A 13875-nucleotide genomic window follows, 5' to 3' on the forward strand; every position below is an offset into this window, starting at 1 on the left:
GGTGAGGGAAGTTGGAAACCCTGCAAGCGAAAAGTGCCTGCGTGCTTGCAGGAGAGGGCTGCAGTGGTTCATGTGTAATTTCAGATGGTTTTGAGTTCCTGGAAATCCTGAAGCAGGTTGCCAGGGACAACACCGATAATCCTGACCTGAGCATTGTCTGGATTGACCCCGACGACTTTCCTCTGGTGAGTGGCAGGAGGTCCTTGCCTTTCTTGGTTTAATTCATGGATGGGGCAGGGTGGGAGGGGGGGTGTGTGTGTGTGCACACAAGCGCAGGAATTGCCCCAGGGAATCTGGCACAGGGATGGACGGGAAACCAGACCACGGGCGATCCCTGACAGCTGCTCATTTGGGTCTGCCTCCCATGAAGGTGGTGACTTGGGAACATCCCCAGAGTCGGCACTTTCCTTTGCCGTGTATGGCAGCCCAAGCTGGTGTTCAGCCTCTCCTCTCCTGTGCACGCTCCCCGCACCACCACCCAGCTGGCTGAATTAATGCAACAGGGTATTGCAAACACCCTTGTCTGAGCTTTGTTTCTATCTCATGCAGCTGATCACTTACTGGGAGAAGACCTTCAAGATTGACCTGTTCAGACCACAGATCGGGGTGGTGAATGTCACAGATGTGAGTAGCATGTTCCCAGAAAATCCAGCAATCCCAAGATTAGGGTGCTAGAAAGGACGGGATCTGAGGTCCACTGGAATCAGTGGGATTTCTGCTGTTAAGTGGAAGTAGACCAGGCTTTTTCTCTGGGAAAAAGTGTAAAGACCTCACCATTCCCACACTCACCTGGATTCTTAACACCTCCGACGTCAGGCTTCAGGGCTTTGGTCTGAGTGTGTTTCTCATGCCAAGTGGCACACAAACCACATCTGCTGAGGACAGGACCAGCCTCTGTGGTCTGAGCTTCAGGGCTTTGCCTGGATTTGTTTTCAAGGTCTCACATTTCCACCCCAACCCACAGCATGCACCATTGTGCCCTGCTCTGACTGAACCTGGCGGGGCTTGTGGAGGAAAAGTGTGTGTGTAGAGGGGAAAACAAGCCATGCTTAGGGGAGGAGAAGAGGAGAAAAAGGAGGGTGTGTTTGCAGCAGAAGCAAAACAGCCCAGCTTGAGTGTAGGAGGGAAAGACGGTCCCCAACAGATGACAGGGAGAAACCACACAGCTTGAAATAAAACAAATAAATACACAGCCTTAATAAGAGTATGACATTAACTGCTAATGGAGGGATCCTGCTGGGGCAAAGAGGGCATACTGGGGTACATCCAGGTCCTCCTCAGCCACTGCCATGTGGATGGTGCTGGAGGGATTTGGGTGCTTACAGTGCTTTACCTGTAATAGAGCAGCATCCACCAGACCACGGGACAGACACCTAGAGAGTGAGGACCCCGTGGGTTAAGGCTTGTTAGCAGAATTGTTAAGGGAGAGACAAAAGGGAAGAGGGCCAAGATAGCATCTGTCACCTCAGATCATGAGAAAAATTAACAAGCCCAAGTCTTCCAGTCTTCTGCCCTTATTACTAGTCCACAGTATCTCTCTTCATTATATTTACTGCAACTGGCCATGTTTGAGTCATATCAAAGCTACATTAAACAGCTATCAATGAAAATTCATGGAAATAGGATTGTCAGTGGCAAGGGAATCATACAGAAAGCAGTATTAGGCAGGAACATATACCTTCTTATCCAACAGTCACTCAGAGACCTGTAAAAACTCATGCATTATCTAGCTTTGATAAAGTAAATGTTTCAGGTTGTTGATTATAGTATTTGCAGTTTTCATTTCATTCCTTTTAAGTCTGTTTTCTGTTCCTCAAGAGAGCGATTGAAGAAAGTTCTAGGTTGGCGGGTGAGATCTAAAACAAACACTGAGCTCATTTCGTTATTTCAGTGTTACATCACTGCCTTCAGCCAAGTTACACAGGTACAAAGTGAGGCTTACACAAAGGAGTAAAAATAAACACTGCTGTTGGCTTCGGTGGACGTAACCCCTGTGACCCTGTCGCTTCTCTAAAAACCTGCCAGTACAAACACCAGAGCTCCCAGCGGCCCCCACTGGCCCGTCACATCGTAGTGGCGCAGGACTACGGCCATGACGCACTACAAAATATTGCTGTTTTATTTGCACAGCGTCTTCTCTAGGTGCCACGGGCCCCTTCCTGTTCCCATTATTTAAAGGTGTCACTTTTTGCCTCACAAACAGTCCTGAGGTCCTGATCCCAAGATCATTTGCATGAAGCAGGAGCTGCGTGCCTCTCCGTGGCTCCTTTTTTATTACAGTTTTGGGTGTTTTAGGGGGAAAATATTGTAAGGGAGAAAAAGCTTTCCCTGAACAGAAATTGGTCTGGCTTTTTAGCAAGCCATACAGCACAGAGAATTAAGTACCACAGACAGGGAAAGAAGTGGGGCACATTTGTAAAAGCTGGTAGTTCTCTTCTGAGATATGAAAATCACTTCTGAAACATCAGACACTGAACGAGAGAACCTCACAGCACCTCTGCCACATAGGAGGCTGATCCTATTTTACAGAGGGGAGATAGTGAAGAGAAAGGGGCTTACCCAGGCATTTACCCAAGGAACCTATAGCAAAGCAGGGTGAAAACCTTTCATTTCCATATCCCCCCATACCCTCCAGTTTATGGAAGTAATGCAGACAGCTGGAAAGAAAGAGCAGGGGCACCTGTAGTCCAGGGCATTGGTGTTTTTGGCCATTCTTCAGCTGGAGCATGTTTGAGATGATCTGAGGAAAGGCTCTTCCAAGAGGAACAACTGCTATCACATGTGGAGAGTCTAGAGCAACATCGTGAGGCAAAGGTGATGGTAAAAGAGGCTGGGGAGAAGGGGTGCTGACAGCAGGGTGTAAAGGCTCAAAGGAAGAGGTCCCAGAGGGGCTCTGGAAGGAAGGAGGGAAACTCTGTGATGTCCTGTGAACTAGGGTGATGCAGGGGGAGCTGGCACAGGTCTCTTTCTGCTCTCTTTATGTAGACTTGGAGTCTACAGAACTGGCCAGATGGGGTGAGGACAATGCATCTGGTGGACAATACTCTTGCTCACAAGTGTAGGCATTGCAGGAGAGGAACGGGCAGCAGGCACACATCTAACCCAAGGCAAACATCTAACCCAGGGCAAACAGTACCACACACTCATGTAAACACATTGACCAGTCCCTGTGCCCCTAGTCACAAGTAACAGCACCTCAGACTGAAGCGGTAATCCCAACCTGTGGGCAGAGAGACACTGTGGCTGAGCCTGCCCACAGGCTGTGGCAGAGAGGGAGCCACCACCACCCCCGCATCCCACCTGTGGTCCAACACTTACCCCCGCAATAGCAGCGAACCTGATCTCTTCCCTGTGTCTCTGAGGGTGGCTAATCCCCCATCACCTGCCCCGCAGGCTGACAGCGTCTGGATGGAGATCACAGATGACGATGACCTGCCCACGGCCGAGGAGCTGGAGGACTGGATAGAGGACGTGCTTTCTGGGAAGATAAATACCGAAGATGATGACGATGATGACGACGATGATGACGACGATGATGATGACGACGATGACGATGATGATGACGACGACGATGATGATGACGACGATGACGACTAACTGTGACTCTGTGCAGTTTGACTTGTGGGGGCTGAGAGGCCTCTCCCCGCGGCAGGTCCCTCCATCGGAAGACCTGTGTTTGAGCGTCAGCAAGCACCGCTGCTCCTCTTTCCCCCTGCTCCGCTCTCCCTGCCCCTGCCCTTGCCGGGACCCCCCGGCCTGATTCTCAGCGGTGCTGAGCCACCGGGACTGCCCCTGCGGTGGGCAGCACCTGCAGGCACCCAGCACCGCTGCAAATCATGCCTCCTTAGTAAGGATAATGGGAATCTGCAGGGAATCTGCCCCCAGTGCCCCAGGCAGGAGGAAAGTGCCTGCCTGCTTGCTGCCAGAGGGACACAGGGAGCCAGTTTGTATTTTCCATGCTCATCGGCCCAGCACTTAACATCCAAAGACCAAAATCTCACTTCAAGGCATAGGGGAGGCCACTGTAAAGTTTAGTCCCTCTATTAAACACAATGCCCTTTGCAGCTACTCTGCCAAGACCACTCAATCCTGCAAGTTCTGCTGCGGGAGTCTGTAGCTGCTCATTAACATGCTAGGAGCAGCAAAAAGCTTTGGGAGGGGAGGAAGGTTTTAGGGATGCTATTTAAGTTTTCAGTGACTCCATATAATGACAGCATATTCTTGTCTGGCAGTGCAAGGCAAAACCAAACACCCCCGTCCCTGTCTGAACCTCTTTCTTTTTGAAAGCTCAGGCCAAAGATAGGGTAAGTGCAGGTGGTCTGATATGGGACATCAAAGCCTGCGAGTTCCTGAACTGCTGGAAAGGCTGATCCAGGTCTGAGCCCAAACTCTTGAGGCTGAAGACCACAGCACTGAGCCAAACCGTTGGTCTTAACCCCAAAGAAACATCAGAGCAGACCCCAGGCCAGTTCCAAACATCTGCAGCCAGGTCTGGGCTGGGCCTACCTTGCCTTTCAGGTGAACCTCAGCAGGATTGAAGGTGGTGCACATGAGGTAGACAGCATACTCCTGCCAGTGGAAACATTCATAGGGGCCCGCCCTGAAGCCCTCGTATTCCCAATGACCTTCCAGCTTTAGCTGACTTTTAATCCAAAATTCACATAGCACCTTTTCCCATGACCAAGATGTTGGGAGGGAACACATCCATCCAACCATATTAGATGCTGGATAATGAGAGTTGGGCAATGAGCAGTGAAAGGATTCAAGCTGTTTGGCTTTTAAGTATTCAGTTGCACAGTTACTCCCTGCTTAGAGACTCGGATGTCCCATGGTAGCCCGCGAGGAACCTCTCCTGACTGCAGACTGAGAAGGAGCCCAGGGTGCCAGTTTGCAGTCAAGGGGGTCACTCACAAAGCAAAGGGTCAGCAACTCAGTCCTGGCGAGGGCAGCACCATCCATGTGCAGGTCACTGCGACAGCGTTAGGTCTCCCTGCTTTCCCATGCCAGCAGATTTCAATTGTCTTAGCTTATTAGGTTTGACAATAGTGCAATGAATGGAGAGTTTGGAGACAGTTTTATCTTTATAAATACATTTATAAATATGGTCTCCAGTTGTTCAGACTTGTTAGCATAGGTGGGGTACGCATGTCCTCTCTTGCTACAGACAAAAAAACATTGTTCTGACCTTTCTTAGACTGGCTTACGTCAGAGGTAAGTGATGTTAGGGGAAATAACAGTGCTAGGGACAGGAGAATCAGAGCTTGTTGTATGAATGCGGATCAGCCTGATGAGAAACAAGGTTTACACACTATATATTTCCTTTAACAGATGAACTGCAAAGCAAGATTTTATAATTTTTTTTTTCCTGCCTGTTGATCAGTCTCTTTGACTCTCTCTCTCTACATTAGCTGAAATAGAAATCTGAAACTACTGGTATAAAAAAGCTGAAGTCCTGGTATATTCCTCCGTGTGCCATATCCCCTTGGTGCAAAGTGCCACCGTGAACAATACGCAGGTGGATATCTATATATCTCTATGTATAGGAATGAATACTGTGCTTGGATGGCATATGACCACAGGCCACGCTAGCTCCTCATTGAACACCAACCACTCAACCCGTGCTGCTCAGATGCAGCTTATTAGAAGAATAGACAGGACAGGAAAGCCCCTAGGTCAGCTGTTGTCTTTTATATACTTGTCCTTTCTTGCTTCTTCATGATTGATAAGCACTGCCTGGAAGACTTGAACCAAGTGAGTTGGGGGAGACCATCTGCCTGGTCACACTGGGGTTATGAGCAACTCAGCCCCAACCCAGAAGACCCGGTGGACACTTTCAGAACGCTCGAAATGCAGAGTGCTCTCAGCCTGGAGGTCCCCTCCTCTCCTTCACACACCCCTCTCTCCTGGCCGGAGGGGTGCCCAGCACCCTCCTTCTGCTCTTTCCTCTCTGCTGTTTCCTCAAGAGGTTTGCTGGAGGACCCCAGTGCAGAGAGAGAGGGAGCAAGCGGGACTCAAGGTCTCATTGATGCACTTGAGTAAGGAGCAAGAACAGCCAAAACTAGCAGTTTAGTAGTCTCCTAGTCCGTGATTAAGGGACAAACGCTGGTTATGTTACTCATCTCAGCAAAGTACTTGTTTATCTTTACCTTGGGGCTATTCCCAGGAACAAAACACACACAGTTTCACCCCGCATAAGTTAACAGCCTGCACAGGCCCTGGAGCTCCAGATCAGTCACTGCAAAGTGCCATGAATTTCTATAAACATGAAGAATAAATGAAAAGTTGCTCTACTGCCTTTCTCAACTGGCACCGTCTCTGGACATCCTGATTGCTTGGGTACTCTCCTTGTCCTTCCCCTCCTGCTGTGGATGCCTGTCCATCCTGATGTGCCCCTCTCTAGACGCTCCAAGAGGCACAGCTTACCCAGGCAGACCCTGCAAACAGCACTACGGACGTGTTCGAGGGCACAGGTATTTCACAGGCACGTACACATTTCAATGCATCACGCAACAGAACTCGCAGGGGAAAAAAATAATTAACGTAGTGGCTTATAGAGAGGTCAGTGAGGCTGAGCTCATACTGGGGCTGGTGGGCTGGTGTCAGTAGTTTATGGAAAGTTTCCCTTAAGCTATGAGAGAAAGGGCTAATCCTATGGCTGCCACTCCTTCATGGTGCCAGCGCAGTCCTTGATGGGGCCACCCTTTCCTTCATCCCCCCATTAATGTTTTCATGGCTCTCTTTGCCCATGAACGGGAAGTTTTTATCTTCAGCTTATGAGATAAACATATAAATAAGAAAGCATTGTGGCAGAGGAAGGATTGCAGCCACGAAGAAAAGGCAGCAAGGCCTCTCCCATTCACCTCTAACGCCTCGTCTGCCCCGAGTTCATGGTGACCGAACCACTGAACAAGGTAACACCCCTTTGTGAAGAAGATGGCAGCTTGAATTGGAGTGTCTTCCTTGTGGGGACAGGTAAGATACCGGCATGTGGAGGTATCACACACAAGTGCTCCTGGGCTCCTCTGTCAGAGGTAGGCACAACTGGCATATGAAAGGCACAGGCGACCGTGAGGAGCAAAGTCAGCCTAACCCTGCCCACTGCACAGTCAAAAGCAAACGGTCAGTACGTTTGGATGACGAACCAGCAAAAAAAAACTTCTTTATTTAAAAAAACAAACAGTGTGCTTGTGGGCAGCACCGAGCGTTTCTGCAGGCAAGTCTGTTAAGACTGTCCCTCTCTTAGGAAATAGTTCTTTTTCTCCAAAGTGTTAATTAGACATTCATATTAAATGGGTCTTGATGCACATAGAAAAAGACAAGGAATCGTGCTTTGCCCTCATCCAACTGCGAGTGCTTCAGGCTGATCCGTCACTTCGAAGTACCCAAAAGCCAAAGCCTTACCAGCCCCCACTGATGGAAGGACCCCCCTTGCAAGCGATACATGGCAAGAACACAAGTTCATACGCCACCTCCTTCCAGTCCCCAGGCACGGGGCCAGGGCCACAGAAGAGGGGTTTGTTTGGTGTGCTGTACCACAGGCCACCCCCTGCCGTTCATGGGCAATGATCAAGAGAGAGGGAAACCCATCAAGAGCCATATACTACAGCTGTCATACAGAAGTATGGAGGAGAAAGCTTCTGCCTTTGCAGCGGACCCAGAGACACTGATGGAGCGGCTCTGTGAACCAGAAACTGCTCTGAGCTAACGTCAACCCTTTGGGAAACAGCTCCAGAAGGAAAGGACAAGGGAGGCACGCTGGAAGTGACAGATTACTCCATATGTTCAGGGTCAGCAGTTTTCGTGATGTTTCTGAGGAGTGGTGAGAGTCTCCTCTGCTGCCCTTGGGAGAGGAACAGCCCCATAGTGACACCAGAGATCTCGGCTGCTTCCCATCCCAGAACAGAGCTGCTCAGCCAGATGTCAACGTGCACACACCGCCAAGGAAACCGGCTGCTTCTCCACGTCTGTCCACACATCATACCTCAGGAATGATTGATTCATTACCGAGACCAAACAAAAACCATTGCCTTTTATTCCCAGAGAAATAGTTAATTAGACAGGAACATATCACTTCCCAGCTGCCGCTGACTTGCAGTGCTGTGAAAACAGGCCAGGATTGCATCTGGATTCCTCTCTGCCCCAGCAAAGCTTTGGCTTTGGAGAAGCCCCACACACAGCCAGTTGCACACTGATACTTGGACTTGGGGGGCTCGACAGGCGACAAGCACCAAGGCCCTCCAGGGCAAAGCAAACTGCCTCCGGGCTACTTTTACACCCCAGGTATATCTATGCTGTGCAGTGCAATGTCATCTGCTAGAAACTGGAAGAGCACAGCAGGAGAGTAATTAACCTCAGTAATGAGGCTGCGCCAGCAGGACTGTGTCCTACCCGAGACCCAAGACTCTGTCCAGCACCCCGCTGCACTGCAGCATCCCCTGCCTTTGCCCCGTTCCCTTGTACCACTGACGTGGGCAAAGCAGCCCCCCAACAGTCAGTACCCCTTGGGGGTAGTGGTGGGATGGCTCTCACCCCTGTTTAGCAGAAGATGATGTCTAATGATGGCATGGACCACGCGGCAGGGTCCAGGGCAGAGCCAGACCTTTGGCCGTGCTCCTAGAATGCTCCCTGCCAGGTTTAAAAGGTGTGAAACTATTTAAAGGGGGGTCGGGTGGAGCTACAGAGCTTCCTTGCAGCTTGAAGACCCATTTCTGGAGTCAGATTACAAGCAGCTTTTGGGAAGGAAGCAAAGATCCTTCCGGAGCCTTGCCCCCCCTTTCCGCTCCCCCCTCACACCTTCTCTTGCTGAGCGCTTGTGATGAAGGACATCAGCAAAGCACTCAAAGGACTTCTGGTATTGTCCCTGATGATACAGACAACGAGAAGAAAACACAGCTTTTTCACCTTCTTTCATCCCTCTGGATTTAGTACTCTTCACTGGGTCCACGAATTTTTTTGCTCTCTCATTTCTATCTATCTAGCCTGTCTTCCTCTTCTTCAACCCAGCCCCACAGCATAATGTATAGAGAGTCGTTTAAGGACAAGGCCCTCCCCTGCCCCTGCTGCTTGAGCTCATCCACAGCCCAGGCAGACAGCAGCCTCCCTCAGGACACTGCCATGAACCGGCCACGGTGGCCCCCACGCCACGAGCCATGGCTGTGAGCACAGGGAGGGACAACATTTCCTTCCCAAGGAGAAAGCTGACCAGTCAAGGCTGAGACTGGCTTTCCTTTTAGGAGGGGCAGGTGGGACATGCTCAAGGCAAAGCTGTTTTGTCAGCCTGGGTACTGCAGAAACACCAGGATCTTGGGGGGTGGGTACTTTTTCCCATTGTCCCAAAATCCAGATGAGGAACCATCACCCTTGGACCAAGCCTCAACTGCACAGGAGAGGCTGGGCCATCTTGGCTGCCACTGTGGGAAGAGATCAGTCATCCCAGTGCCACTGGCAATCACACCAGTACACTGCCTGAGCAGAAGACAAGTGGCGTGACTTCACACACAAGAAATGAGCCTCAAAGGTTAAACAAACTGAGTTTGCTGCAGGCATTATGCCATACTTCAACAGCAGCCAGAAAGCCAACTACCTGCCCAGGAAGACCAGTAGTTGTCCTCACTGAGTCCTCCTTTAGCCATGGGTGGCAAATGACTTAAATAGCCATGGGCAACCTCATCCTCCGCTTTGGATTTGGAGGAAGCCCAGCTTGAATCAGTTCCCTCCCTCAGTAACACAGGTAAAAAATAAAATTATATTCGACCAGAGAGCAGCCCTGAAATTTGCCCCGTGTTAGATTTTCTGCTTTAAAATTCCATGCAACATGTCAAAGCCCTGCTCCTGCTAGCGACAAAGAAAGAGGCTATTGAATGACAAAAGTAACTAAATGTTTGAAGAACATTTTAGTCCCTGCAAAATGAAATCGCTGAAGGAATTTGCACAGCTTCCCACAGTCTGGTTACTGAATTACTAAACCAGTTTCTCCCAACCACTTACAAAGCAAAATTATAATCAACTGTAGGATCTGGAATTATGAGTACTCAAGAATGAGCTTTTACAAAATAGAAGCTAAAAGGTTTGCAGATCTGTTTCACATCTGCGGCCCAGATATAATCAGCTCCTTCTTGTTCCGTCTTTTAAAGCACACCCACAGCATCTCACTCGTGCTGAAGAGAGGTCCACAGAGCTAAAAAGTTCTGAGTGTCTCTTAAAACTTCCAGAGAGGCTGAATCAGATGTGTTTTATCACAAACTCCCTTCTCTCCATGCATCCACTTTTCGTTCATGCTACCTTTTCAAGTAGTAAGAAAAAAAAAAAGAAAAAAAAACAACAAACAATAACCAAGACTGTAGATGTCTCAGCATTTGGACACTTGATTTTTGCCTTTGGAAGAGACTTAAAATGTTTCAATTTACAGAGTAGCTTCATGCCTAGAGCAATTTGTAGTTCTCTGTTTTTAAAATCCTTGTACCTTCATGTACAGGATGCTGGAGGGAAAAAACACACCCTGTCCTCACTGGTCTCTTCCACTAACTCCACATTGCCACCTCCTTGTCTCACTGTCTCTCTCGAGGTTTTGCTGCTTCCTCCATATTTTGATATGTAAGCAAGGCAGCCGCGCTGAGCTGTCCCAAATGCACATCCACAAGGTAAAAGTTATCTCCCTTCTTCCTCTTGTAAATTGTATTCAGTGCTTCCCACACGGAGCCCAAAGACTGATTGTTCCCTTCATCTTGGCCATGGCCCCACCAGCAAACAACCATTCTGCTCCTCCCTCGGGCAGGACCCACAGGCTTTGGGGGGCCAGCAGGCAGCAGTACCACCATGTGAGGACTCTTGGTGTCCCCAGGTTATTTGCATTAGCTGAGCTAGAACCAGAGCAAGCCCCAAGTCATGTACAGAAGTGGCTGCCTTCATCCCATTCAGCTCCCCGGGTTTTGGGGGGGAAGAAGACCAGCTCAGGGCTTTGGAGTAGGCTGGCAGTCTTGCAGTGCCCCCCAATCTGATCACAGACCACCACATGAGCAGTAGCCAGGGAGGGAAAAAAAAAACCCACAACATTTTCCAGGTTCATTATGGAGGGGGACAGGGAGATGGGGAGAAAGAGGAAAAGAGCTTTCTTCCCACTTGAGGTACTCTCCATTTTACCAGCAACACGTCAGCATAAACCAGCACACATGCTCACAGCAGGGCTGTAAAACTTGTTACAGCATTTCAAAGCAACTCTGGTAACCTTGTTCATAGATAGGGATTTATGCATATGCACTCACCCCACTACACCATCCCTGCCTACATCTGCAGACATGTTACGCTCAGTGCTCTCCCTTCTCTCAGCACCTCCTGACCTGGCAGTGCATGGATGCACACATGAAAAGGGAATGGACACCCCTGCCGGAAAGGACTGTAACCTAAACCCATCCCCTTCCCACTCCAGCATAAACTCAGGAGTGGTGTTGAAAGACAAATCAAAGCACTCAGCTTGGCCAGCTCCCAACACACCTTCCCTTCCTGCATGCTGTTGTGAGACACCGTGTCCTGCTGAGAGATACCCCTCCCCTTCACAGCATCACAGAATGTCAGGGATTGGAAGGGACCTCGAAAGATCATCTAGTCCAATCCCCCTGCCAGAGCAGGATTACCTAGATCATGTCCCCTTGCACTGACCCCACCTGCCCTGAGCTCCAGGGCCTCCTGGAAGCCCTCAAGTTCAATCCCTCCCTGTACCTCCCAGGAGTTCAGATCTGGGGCTGGAACAGCAGAGCCAGTGTACAGCACCAGGAAATGCTGTTCTGGGGCTTGAAGCCTTGTCCACCTCCACAGCCAGATGTTTCATTGAACTATTAATTTAGCTAACAATATTATACAGTGAGGTGCTGCTAGTGCTTCATGTGATGCTCTGGAGCCAGTTGCCTAAGCTGATAAATCCCTTCACCCATTTGCTATACTCTGACTGCATGCAGCCCCTTTGCCCCATACCTCCCCAAAGCAGATGTCTTCTGATCATCTGTAACTGTGAGGCCTGGTCCCATCACCTACTGGGGTCAATCGATCTTATGTATTAAGCTACACTTCAGCCACCAAGTACTCTACCCCAGTGGTTGGTGTTGTGCTGTCTCAGGGTAGACACAGCTTTACGCACTCACGGCCAGGAAGGGCACTGCAGGAGAGCCATCTCCTTCTCAAGTGACCCTAGTCTGGTATGTCCCTCAGGCAGAAGGTGCTTGTTCAGCATACCGGGTCCCTCCCAGCGTTGTTTGCCAGTGAAAGCCTCCATCCCCTTTCTGTCAGAGGTTTGGGTTGGTAACACCTAACCCAGCGGTGCACCGGAGGCTCCATCACACCTCAAAGACCCTTGCAACTTCAGCGAAAGACTTGGCCAAACCAGAACAGCACCCTCAGCTCTAATTTCTGCTGAGCTACGCACCACAGCCCCTTCTGATTCAGATAGCTGAGCTCTGGGCGAAGGCCAAGGGAACTGGTCCCTCTAGCAAAGCCTGTTCCTTCCATCAGCTTCCACAACCCACAGCAGGAGAGAAGTGTCACAAATGGCAGCAACTGGGTGTTGATTCGGTATCAGCACTGAGCCACAACTGAAACAGAGCACACTGAACTCGTACGTGCAGACACAGCTCTCAAGGCTAAGAGCCCAGGAGAAGGCTGACGAGCCCGTTATCTTGTTTGTGCCACATTCCTGCTTCTTACACCTTCCCACGACACACCTGCCCTTTTCCCACAGTGCCTTTACCCACACAGCTCCAGTCCAGCACGTCAGGTCTTCTTGGAGGGGCAGGAGGGGACCAGCAGTGGCTGCACACCCATCACACGCTCCGCAGGGCAGTAGCAGCGTTATTTCCTTTCCCTGCCCACCTCCACTGCAAACTCCAGGGCTGGGCACTGCTGAAGCACTCACAGGATGAGGGGGACACATCAAAAGCACAGAGATCACGGGAGGGCAGGAGGCAGGACCAAGCACACCCCCATCCCACCCTTCCTGCTTCCTCCCGGGCTCCAGTTCAGTGCTCTGTAGCCCAAATACATCCATCTCCCCCCAAGCAGAGAATTACACATTTGGTTGTTTCTCTCCACCGGTGTTTATACGTGTGCTGCTTATCTCCACCACTGCTGCCACTCTGTTTTTCACTGCACAGCAGCATCCTGTGGGTTTTTCCAGCAGCCGAAGCCACCGAGGAGATCTGCTGGGCAGGGCGCAGCGGCGAGGCCAGGTACTCCTGGTTGAAGGGGGCTTTCCTGAAGAGCAGGTACCAAAGACTCTCTAGGTGAAGGCAGCTGCTCCCACGTTTCCTCGGGCACGGCTGCTTGGTCTTTCCGAGCTCTCGGCATGCTGGTGATGGAAACTGGAGGTGGGGAGAGCCGCACCCAGAGGTGCTGCTGAGGCGAGATCCCCGCACGTTTTTCTAGCCTCACATCCACACAAACAAGGAGCACTGGCTTTTCCTCCTCTCACCACTCCTCCTCCCCACCAGTTCCAAATAAGGAACTCGGCCCTGAATCCCGCACTTCATAATTCATGTGCAAACAACACAAAAAGACAGGAGGCAGAAAAACCTGTTCCCACTCCAGTCATGCCCCCTCCCTCTCCCACCAGCTGCATTTGCTCCCCATCATTTGGGATTTCAGGTGTTCAAAGCAGTCACCGACCAGTCTTTCTTCAGGAGTGATAAATGAGTTTGCATTTTACTGTGGCAGGGCAGATCAGAAAGGTCTAGAACAAGGGTGACAAAAAAAAAAAACACAGCCTCAAAAAGGTTAAACCACATGTTTGCAGGGCCCCTCCCCGCCACAGCTAAGGAATGCTTGAAGGCCAGAAAAGCTTTTTTTTTTTTCTCCCCTGAAAGGGTAAGAGGAAGGAGTGGGACAATCGAA

The 13875-nt window shown here is 50.3% G+C and overlaps 1 protein-coding gene across 1 annotated transcript in view; it reads left to right on the forward strand.

The window, feature by feature from the left end:
- The window catches only part of CASQ2 (calsequestrin 2), a 32059-nt gene extending 25752 nt beyond the window's left edge, over positions 1-6307 (forward strand). The window contains exons 9-11 of the mRNA XM_068417362.1: positions 85-185; positions 550-624; positions 3394-6307. Of these exons, the coding sequence (XP_068273463.1) occupies positions 85-185; positions 550-624; positions 3394-3597 (380 nt within the window). The 3' untranslated portion in view covers positions 3598-6307. The remainder of the gene's footprint in view (positions 1-84; positions 186-549; positions 625-3393) is intronic.
- Positions 6308-13875: the final 7568 nt, after the last annotated feature.

The sequence above is a fragment of the Nyctibius grandis genome, chromosome 23 (assembly GCF_013368605.1).
Source record: "Nyctibius grandis isolate bNycGra1 chromosome 23, bNycGra1.pri, whole genome shotgun sequence".
Lineage (NCBI taxonomy): Eukaryota > Metazoa > Chordata > Aves > Nyctibiiformes > Nyctibiidae > Nyctibius > Nyctibius grandis.